General features: G+C 41.8%; 1 protein-coding gene across 3 annotated transcripts; it reads left to right on the top strand.

Moving 5' to 3' along the window:
* The first annotated feature begins 225 nt into the window (after positions 1-225).
* fhl1a (four and a half LIM domains 1a) lies at positions 226-10,359 on the top strand. Of its 3 annotated transcripts, XM_028415958.1 has the most exons (7): positions 226-296; positions 560-659; positions 7,895-8,076; positions 8,569-8,746; positions 9,029-9,198; positions 9,305-9,491; positions 9,657-10,359. In XM_028415958.1, the coding sequence occupies exons 3-7, from the start codon at positions 7,921-7,923 to the stop codon at positions 9,809-9,811; spliced, it is 846 nt and encodes a 281-aa protein (XP_028271759.1). In that variant the 5' UTR covers positions 226-296; positions 560-659; positions 7,895-7,920; the 3' UTR covers positions 9,812-10,359. The 3 variants fall into 3 exon arrangements, with proteins under 3 accessions (XP_028271759.1, XP_028271760.1, XP_028271758.1); XM_028415959.1 differs by lacking the exon at positions 226-296 and having other exon boundaries at positions 536-659; XM_028415957.1 differs by lacking the exons at positions 226-296; positions 560-659 and adding an exon at positions 5,316-5,450.
* The last annotated feature ends 422 nt before the right edge of the window (positions 10,360-10,781 follow it).

Genomic DNA, 10,781 nt, shown 5'->3' with positions numbered 1-10,781 from the left:
CTCATGTTCTGTTTGGCTTACATTAAATGTTTATGGGCACACTTTGGATGGGGTTCAAAGATGATGCAAATACTTGGTAGGTCTGAACGACACAGCTGATATAAAAGCTGCCATCTGTTATATAAAAGCAACACTTAGTTGTAGTGGATTAAGTTTGAGGGCAGCCTGCAGTATTTACTTTGGGTTCAGAATGAGTCATCTTGATGTAATTCCTCTATTCATTACCAAAGAAGGAGAAGAGCGAGGCCAGCACAGAAGTGGGACAAAACTGTGTAAAGTTAACAAGACAGTCCAATGTATGTAAACAGCAGAAGCTTTATGACGACAAATCATATTTTAATGGGAGATTTTCTGCTCATGACACAAGCTGTTAACTCTCAGCTCTCGTTGATGCAGAGAAATTATGACTTATTTTTCGCACATCGCCTCTGGTGCAGAGCCAATGAGAACTTTACTAAGAGAGCTTGTAAATTCCTGGTTGAGGTCATTGTTTATGAGAGCTTACAGAGGTTTGGCTCATGTCCTGCATTTTTTTTCTTGCTCCCTCTGTCTTTTAAAGCTGCGCAGCCTCCACAGGATTCTTACCTCTCGGCCAAACCCACCGGACACACTGCTGCTGGTGTGGAGTCAAAGGAGCTCATCTGTAAGGCTTTGCTGAGGTGAGTCCAAACCTACAGCTGTGTTTAACCGGGATTACCGTGCAGCTGCTCAGTTCATATGAAGTTATATTAAACAGCGAGCGCGGCAGAAGAAGTTCATGATCAGGATGTTGTTTGGTCCGTTTAACAGCATGTCATGTGGAATGCGTAATTGCGCCAGTTTTCTTATCGGACGCACACTTCCGACCTCATTTAGGTGAATTTGGTCAAAACGCGTGTAAACATTGTATATGTCTATTCACCTGAGTTTTTTTTTTAAAGAAGCCATAGTGTGAATGCGCAACAGGTGACGCGCTTTTGTTTGGCGCACCAGCATACAGCTATTCAAATTAGATTAAAGTTTGAACTTGTATTTGCTTTTTAATTGGCCAGTGTCAGTGCATGATGATTATGATTATCTTATTTTTAAACACTTGTAAGGACAAAAGATGAAAGAAGGGACCTTTTCTTTGTCTTTCTCTGTCTTTCCATTGTTATAAAACATGGACACTTTATTATAACCTGCTATATTATGTAATGTACCCTTACGCAGAGAGGTGTAGACATGAGTTAATGTGTGAGGTGTCTGGCTCTATTATAAACTGTATATACTCCTCTGGCTGTCACCCATTCACTCCATTACAAACACCAGATGCAGGTCTTTTTTGTTGTGTCGCTTTTTGACCTTAGATGTGTGCCTTTAAGCAGTTGAAGCACATCAGCTACCTCAGCATCTCCACCCTTCTGGTTTGGGAAGCTGCCAAACCAAATGCATGATGTCATTACAGAGACCTGGAGGTTAGGCTCTTTCTCTGCCAACACTGGACCTCCTTGTGGCTGCAGTATGACTTCACCATCCTTTGAATCCCATAAAAACCCTCATACGCCACAGGGTCAAAGTGATTTATAAATCACATTTAAGCCTGTAACACAAATGTTTAATTTAAGATTTTAAAATGTAATATCCACACAAAAGTGATAACAGATGATTTATTCTTAAAAGACTTGTAAGTTGTGTATAATTTATATTAGTCTGAAATGGAGATGTGGTACATCAGAGCCAGCAGCAGGACATCCGCAATGACTGCTGATGCTTTGGTGCCAGCACTTTATTTAAATAGAGTCATGCTGTTGTTGAGGAAACAGTTTTATCATGTTAAATGGAAAAGAGAGAGAGAGAGAGAGAGAGAGAGAGGGGGGGGGGGCGTGCTGAGTGAGTGCAGATGACCAAGCTGATGGAACACATGAAGCAGTGCTCTCAGCATGCAGCCTAGACTCCTAAATAGGCAATGCTGCTTGTTTGCCTGTGTGAGCTGTGTAGATTGTCCTCTCTGTGGATGGATGGACTGCTGGTCGTTCCCTTTCCACCTGCTGCAGTCACAGAAATGCTCATAAGCTGCAGCTGAAGTAAGAAAGGAACAGAAGAGGTTACATGTTTTACTGTCATGGCTTCATTCAAACCACCTCACTGTGCTTTATGCACAGAATTATGATGATGTATGATGTTAAAATTCCCTAAGCTTAACATAGAGTCACCATGTTCCGTCCTCATTCCTCATTCCTCAATGAAGACAGAATGCAACCAAGTCAGTTAACTTGATGGTGCATTTTTTTTGGCCTGCTGTAAACCGCATGGTGCCAAACAACTTTAGCTGTGTCTCACTTTGACTCCAGAGATTTTACATTTACCGGTAATTGTTCAACAACTGTTGTGCACTCATGTCGTTGCTGTCTGGTTGGTTAAATATGTCCAGAGGTAGTTTATTCTGCGTCCCAGACCAGACTAATTCTAGATTAGAAAAAGAGAGGACAGCTCGGCAGGCTAGTAAACAGTTGTTTGTTGTAGTAGTGTATTTACTGATGGATAAAACATACATTTGTATCATGCATCATGTAATAAAGTGGCAACAAAGCCAGCTATAAGGCTATATTGAAACCAGTCAATAGAGAGAGCCATTTTAATACAAATGAGGAATGCTGGTTAAAACATTTTAACTGATTCAAATTCACTTTAAATCCATGGACTGGATTTCTTTTGTTCTCCACCCTGAGTCATGTGAGACAGAGCAGAGCTGACTTACAGTGAAAGCTTTATCTGAACGAGCTTCTGCATGTGAATATGTGTTTGTTAGCAACGCTCCTCTTGGATTGGACAGGCGTGTGAGTGTGTTGATGGAGCTCCCCTTTTGGCCTTTTTGTGCACACACATGTTTGACCTCAGCGTGTCTGGGTCTTGCAGCGGCACCCTGACCTTATGTCCGCTCGGCTCTGAGTGTGAACAAACGAGCAGCGTGCCTTGTGTTTTTCTGTGAGTGTGATCGGTGAGTCACTCTTTCCCTGATAGAGATAGCATGGCCCAGTGTGTCACTGCTCTGTCTGCACACTAACCGGATTTGGAGGGTGACTGAGACCCGTGGATGTCCAGGGCAAGAGGTCATGTTGAGAAACAAGCTCTGACATGTATACAGACGTCTTTGCGTTGCCACTGGTAACAGCAGAACAACAGAATGTGTTAGAGGAGGATTTCCTGTTTCTTACTTACAGAGGTGGTGGCTGAAGTGTGCAGAGACTTACACAAGATAGATGGGTTAAACACACCAAGTGAAAGAGGACATAACAGTGTCTGGTTGTTTTTAACCAGGATTTCTTATTTGGAAAAAAATATATTTATAGCTTTGTTTATTGTTCCAGAGGATCAGGAGATATTTATATTCTCTCAAAAGTGGGGCTTTGCAGATGGCAGGTGGAGAGGTGGGCACTGCATTCCAGCTTTATTATTTATCAGGCCAACTGTCCCTGAATGGAGTTTAATCTATCATCTAAACCAGTGTGAACAAAAAGATGAAAACAGTTTGTTCTGTTTGGAGTTGTTTGTTCCCTTTTTAAAATACAAACATTGCAGCCAAATTGCAACATAACTCTGCAATGCTGCACAGAGGGAGGCCAGCGAGCATGCCAAAAAAAGTCCCCTAGTTTGAATGAATAAGCAGACCTAATAAAATTCATGCAATTTATTGTTTTTAAGAATTTGATTGTATTGTAATATATTCTGATTACCACCTTTGTTTTTGGCCTCCCTCATACTGTATGAACGCCCTTATGAAATCCTGCAAAGAGCAAAACCAGAAAGAAATGCAGCATGATGAAGATAACGTGATGAGGAGGAGGGGAGAGAACAGGGGGTGGTTAGAGATTAAAGTATTCGAACAATCCTAATTTAAGCAAGTAAATTGAGCAGGAAGAAGAGATTTCCTGAAGTAATACAGAGCAGATCATCTGCTCAGGAGATCTTTGTTGGCTGGAAGTCATGGCGCCTCCCTGCTCAATAATTACTCTTTGTGAGTTCAGAATAATTAGGTGACAGATCATAAAAAGGGACAAACACCCAGTTGTGTTCTATGGTAATGGTCCAAATTAAATCTGTAATTACAACCAGATGCCCTTTAAAGAGCAAAGCAGGAACACACAGACACACAAGATAGGTTGGTGGAGTCAAATCAGACTGAAAGGCTGCTGAGTAGATACCAATGATGGTGGTCATGATAACTTGTTGATCTGTGTCGTTTGGTGTTTGTAGTGCTAGTAGTATAATTTAGATTAACTCTAATAGCTCTGAAAATGATGACATCATCATCATCCAAAATTTCTGCAGCCATTCAAAGTGCTGAAAATCATGTTCATGTAAAAGAAAAATCCTCCTTTTTATTTAAAATAAATCATAAATAATGCAGCCCAGTTCACCAGGACAACATGAGAATGGGACATATGAGTGTATTTCTCCAGCTGACAGGGGGCGGGGACTCACCACGATGGCAGCCGTAAAGGGTGACCGTGTAACCGGAGCGTTTTCCTCGTAAAAGACGTTAAATGTTATGAATCTGTGCATTTTAAGATGATCTTTACTTAATCTCTTACCCTGTTTTTAATGGCCAACCTTAACTGGTAGTTTTCCCTTTAAAATGCCAAATCCATGAAAAATGAAACCTAACTAAAACAGCTGGTGGTGTCAGGGGAACCAAACCCTAGAGTGGAAGTTTACACCACCATCTCCACCTTCCTAACTCAGACCTCTGCAGCTGTATCAGTCCCATGATCAGGTGATGTCAGGCAATACAACCATATGTCAGTTAACATAAAGTCATATTTTGTGCAATATCAATCAAATGTGGTGATTTTCATGAGGAACAGATGTTAATATTTGCTCTTATCATCCACATGATAACAGAGACTGCATTTTTTTTCTTTCATTAAAATATTTCTACTCGGACTCACACACTCAGATGTAGTGAGTCTTAAGTAACACTCCACCCCTCTCTGTCTTTCCTCACCTCAGTCAACAACTACCGTACAACTAGCTCCTCTTGAGAGTCCTCCCCCTGAGTTATGATATTAAGGGATCCAACATGTCATCTCGACATCTTCTGAACTGTCTGACAAAACATTTTATGTCAGGGCAGTGGGAGTATCTGTTGTCCCTCGTGGACATCAGTCAAAACTCTCAGACTGTGTTTGCTTTTTTTTTACCTTCTGATGTTACAGCAGTGGAATCCAATCTGTATCTCTGCATCAATCCTCTCTGCGGATTAAGGGTTTGTTCTCTAATGCATACCCTAAAAAGGACAGGAGGGGTGAAGGTTGGATTTGGATGTGGGGTCAGGGGGTGTGTGTATGTTTGGGTCACAGAGGGGTATATACAGGCTGTCCATCACCTAACAAGGCGTTTGGTCTGTGGGTTTGACCCTCTGTGGATGCTACTGTTCTTGTGTTGTTCTGCCTGACTGGAAGCAAACATGACTTTCTACAGACACTCAGGTAAAAAAAAATGGATGTTATGTATAGTGTGTCGATGTAATTCTTTGTAAAATGAAAAGCCAGTGAGTTGACAGAAAATAAAAATAATAATACAAAGGAAAAAGTTAAAAAGAAAAAGTTTAACATGAGAATAAATTCCTTTTCAGGTCATTCATTTAAAAAAAAAAATTGGAAGTTTTTTTACCAACTGAAAAAGTTGTTTAATCCTTGGTTGATGCGTGACTCGCCCAAACAGCCAGATGAATGCTGCATGATGTCTTTTAATTAATCAAATCTAGGTGCTAGAGCTGTTTGATTCTGATAAAAAAATACTGTTGTTTATCAGAAAATGATTTTTTTAAGCTTCATTTAAACTTTATCAACAGCATAACATAAGTTCAAAGGTCACGTCAGCTTTTACTGATGTTAACTTCTGCATAGTTCCAAGCAAAATGTAAAGTGTTAAAGTCTAAAATAGAGAATTGATCAGTCTTTTAAAATGTCGCGCTTCCTTACTCACTCAGTTAACTGACTAATGAGTTAACTGAGTGAGTAAGGAAGCGCGACTTTAGTTAACTAACTAAAGTCTAAGTTAAAGTCCTGCATTATTAATGAGAATGATGTCTTTTGTTGAGGCCTGAGTGATCATATTGTGGGCTGCTAGTTCTTGCAGAGGGGTCATTAATATGTATACATATGGTCTGCTAAAAAATACATTCAGCTCAACAATGGCTGTGGTCTGAGTGGATTTGGGACACAAATTGCTGCTTGTAAGCATGAAGCACTGAAATTTAACCCTTACTCATCTACAGAAGCAGCTTCAGGGCTTTGTAAGAATGTTGTATCCCACCTAAACATTGAGATGTCTTATATTCTTAAATATTCTTATCACAACAAAATCTTGTCGTATATTGTCTGATATGTGGAGCGCATGAGCGCAAGGCGTACGATCAATCTATTCTAGGATTTTTCCTCTACAGCCGGATGATGACAACGAGGCCATCTTTCATGAGTGCTGTTGTCCTCGGAGGCTGAGGACCGGACATTTCTATGATGTAGCTGTTGATTTATGCCTCTTGGCTGTGTTTGATCCTCTATCTGTCTTTGACTCACCTCTCAAGCTGCTCTTGCTGTGACCTTTCTCCTGTCCAAAGGGACCACTGCGGTCCGCTCCTCTCCCTCCCCAGCTGAGCGTCGGTGCATACCACGCCTGTTTGACAGGGGGCAGCTGTCACTCTGTGTGCAACAAAAGACTAATGCACTGGATATGTTTCAGCTGGAGCCACAATGGCTTCAGAGTCCCAGTAGTCATCTCTGTGCATCCCCCTCTGCAGTTGTCCCCTCTGGAAGGTCAAGAGAGTCTGAAAATAGATCTCTGGACTTACTAATAAGCACTGTGTGTGTGTGTGATTTGACAATGTTAACTGTGGACCGGGTGGGTTTTACCGTGAAAGGCCACTAGGGTGGGGAGTATAGATGGAGCATGGGCTCGGTCTGGTCTTTATCCCTGAAGCACAGCTGTGGATAGCAAACCATCTATCCATCCACACACACATACACACACACACCGGGGGCACATACCGCGCTCCGGGAGGCTCATCTCTTTCACATGGCTGTTAACCACATCCCACTTAAATAGCAGTAGTCCTCTTTCATAAATATTTTTTTGTTCCTATGGTTACTAGGACAAAATGCCATTCCTCCCATTGTTTCCTCCATTGCTACTGAATAGATTCTAATGATGCCTGTTGCACTGAATAAATCAATCTAAGTTCACACACTGTTGAGCAGTTTATCCTGTGAGTGTCCACACTCCACCCAACACACGGTCGTTCCAGGAAACGGCTCCCTCCGGCCTGAGACGCAAGAATGTTGATGAATGAGGAATTGTTTATACTAATATCTAATAAAATGACCTACAGATGGGAGAGAGAGAGAGAGAGAGAGAGAGTGTGAGTGGTGGGATGGACTCGGGAGAGAGTTTTGTTCGAGGGGGTTTGAGGTTTAGCCAAAGAGTCTAAAAATATGACCTAAGCTTTCCAGGGAGCACTTGATAAAAAGCCTGCAGGCCAACAGACAGCCGTCTGCGAGCTGCTTTTTTACCTCACTCACACCTCTCTCATCACTTCGGTATGCTGCTGTTAGTTTTACAGTTTCTTAACATGAAAAGAATGAACACATCCTCTAATCTAACTTCCACACATATTTAAGGGATTAGAGGCTGGATAATGGAACACCATTCACCAAAGTCCATTCATGATTGTTGTGGAATTTGTTCAACTTCTGATCTTATTCTGCTCTTTTGTCCCTTTGCTCTGAGCTTTAACTTCATACTGTTTAAATCATGAATTCATTTTTGCTCAGTTGGACTTTTCATTGTTCATTTTTTGACTCAGAAAAGGCAACACTGTCCCCATCTGGTCTTCGAAGGGAACACACCTCTGCATCTTCTGTGTTTCTCACAGGTCCCAGGAGTTATCTCACCTCCACCATGACCGACCGGTTTGACTGCTACTACTGCCGCGACAACCTGCACGGGAAGAAGTATGTGAAGAAGGATGAGAAGCACGTGTGCACCAAGTGCTTCGATAAACTCTGTGCCAACACCTGCGCAGAGTGCAGACGTCCCATTGGTGCCGACTCCAAGGTGACACAGATGGTGCACATTCATCATTTACAATGACAGACTACACTATCATATTGTGATTCTGGACACTTTCTAAGAAGGTTATTAAAATAAATTAGAGCATAAGTAGTGCTTATGTTAATGATGATATGTATTGTTGAGTGCTCTCAGGCTTTAGCTTGGAATCTCCAAGCTACTCTCACCACTCAGTCACAGGCAGTTAAACATGTGAAAAGATGTGTCATTACTACTGATGGGGCTTAAATACTTTATAATGCACTTCCACCATCAAGTCCTCTAACTGCTTCATGGCTCGCCACATCCCAGTTCACTTCATCTCTACTTTAATGCTCGCCACATGGGCTTGTTTTGCATTCTGGCCCCGAGCATTGATCCACATGATGAGTAAACAAACTCCACTTTAATGAGGTCTGCGTGAGGGCTTAGTAAAGGGCACCTCTGCTCACCCCACAGTCTCCTTCTCTTTTTTTTCTTTCTCCCTCTCTCTCACAGGAGCTGCATCATAAGAACCGTTACTGGCATGAGGACTGCTTCCGCTGTGCCAAGTGCTACAAGCCGCTGGCCAGTGAGCCCTTCAGTGCTCGGGATGATGGCAAGATAATGTGTGGCAAGTGTGGCTCCAGGGAGGATGGCAACCGGTGTCAGGGCTGCTATAAGGTGGTCATGCCAGGTGGGTTTGTTATCATACTGACCCCCGCTTCTTACTTTGAATGATGGGGATAAAAAAAAAAAACTGTAAAAGGAGATTTATGTCCAAGAGTTTAAATTGAGGACTCTGGATTTTTTTCCTTCAGTTCTTCAGAAGCCACTCAGGGATGTGGCGAAACGTCCACTTGCCTCGATTTAAACTCTTGGACATGACTATGACCTGGATGAGATTTGAGACAACATAATACCTTATATGAAGAGGCTGAATAACTTTCTGTCCAAATTGTTTCTGTTCTGTTTTTAGGATCCCAGAATGTGGAGTACAAGAACAAGGTGTGGCACGAGGAGTGCTTCACCTGCTTTGAATGCAAGCAGCCGATCCGCACGCAGAGCTTCCTGACCAAGGGTGATGACATCTACTGCGCTCCCTGCCATGACAAGAAGTTTTCCAAGAAATGCTTCCACTGCAAGCAGGTACAAACACCCATCGTATCATCAGATATGTGACCATCTGTTTGATACCCTGTGGTATTCATGCTACACTGAGGATGATATTCTCTCTCCCTCTCTCTCTTTTAAGGCCATCACCTCTGGAGGGATCAGCTACCAGGACCAGCCCTGGCACTCTGAGTGTTTCGTGTGCAAAACTTGCCACAAACCTCTGGCAGGAACTCGCTTCACTTCCCACGAGGACAGCATCTACTGCGTGGACTGCTACAAGACTGATGTGGCCAAGAAGTGCCACGGCTGCAAGAACCCGATCACAGGTGCAGGGGCCACATCTTGTTGAATCTCTTGCAGGAATACTAAATAATGTTTTCCTTTTCTTTTGAATATTTCATGCACAGTTGTAACAGTTTGACTTGTAGAATAGGAAAAGATGCTGGAAGAAAGAAAATGATGATTAGACATCGGTCTGTCTTTCTGTTTAGGTTTTGGCCATGGAACTAACGTGGTGAACTACGAGGGATACTCCTGGCATGAGTACTGCTTCAACTGCAAGAAGTGCTCCCTCTCACTGGCCAACAAGCGCTTTGTCATCAACGGAGACCACATTTACTGCCCCGACTGTGCTAAAAAGCTGTAAACGGCATGTTTAAAGTGAGATTACACCAAAACTGAAAGAAAAAAAAACGTTGAGCATTAACATTGAAGCTCATAATAGTAACAATATAATCCTGAATTAGTATACAAACAGTCACTTTTGGTGAAACTTCTCTTACAGCCTGCTTTCATCTATATTATTACAGCTTGTTTCAGGGTTGAATACTAACATGGCAGCAGAGGTTATTTTATGGGATTGACGTGCACTATTAGTCTAATCTAATCTGGGATTCTGTGCAGCCTTTGTAGACAAACGTATTTTCAGTGCCTTACTGGAATAAAATGCTTTATAAGTGCCTCCTCCTGCTGCTGCTGCTGCTCATACTCAATACCAGCTTTGATTAATAATCTATTACATCTCTGATTGTTGGAATGGTTTAAGAGAATTTCAGAAATGTGGAGAGTGAATTAAAACTAAAATCTTTTGAGATTAAGGTCGAAATATATATATATGGCTCATGTATGCAAAACTTTGAGTGAACTTCAAAGCAAAAAAAATTAAAACAAAGCGATGAAGAATTAAAATGGTGACAGAGATATTCTTGCAAGTCTTTATTGTTTTATAACAGTCTGTATCATCTCAGTACACTTTTAGATATATTTACAGTACAAATTTCATTTGTGAAAAGGGCATTGTTAGTAAATCTTCCAGAGAAATATTTTCACAAAGTGGCCCAGGCGGGGCAGACTGATTGTCGAGGCCGAGGTAAGGACAAGCTTTCTTAGTTGACTGTGAGAAAATTAAAAATTCTAAATCTTAACCCTAAGGCACCGTTCTATCCTATTGTTACAGAGGATGATGAGCCCTCTAACATGCAGCAGGACCTGGAGTAGACACAGTAATGTGTTCAAGCAGCAACTATGACAGGGTGGAGGTCTGAGTGTAGGCAAGTTTCTGGTTATGAATAGAACAAACCTTTTATTCTTCCATAAATATCACACACAGCTCTCCT

Source organism: Parambassis ranga, chromosome 10 (genome assembly GCF_900634625.1).
Source record: "Parambassis ranga chromosome 10, fParRan2.1, whole genome shotgun sequence".
NCBI classification, from domain to species: Eukaryota; Metazoa; Chordata; class Actinopteri; family Ambassidae; genus Parambassis; species Parambassis ranga.
This window is presented reverse-complemented; position numbering and strand designations above follow the sequence as displayed.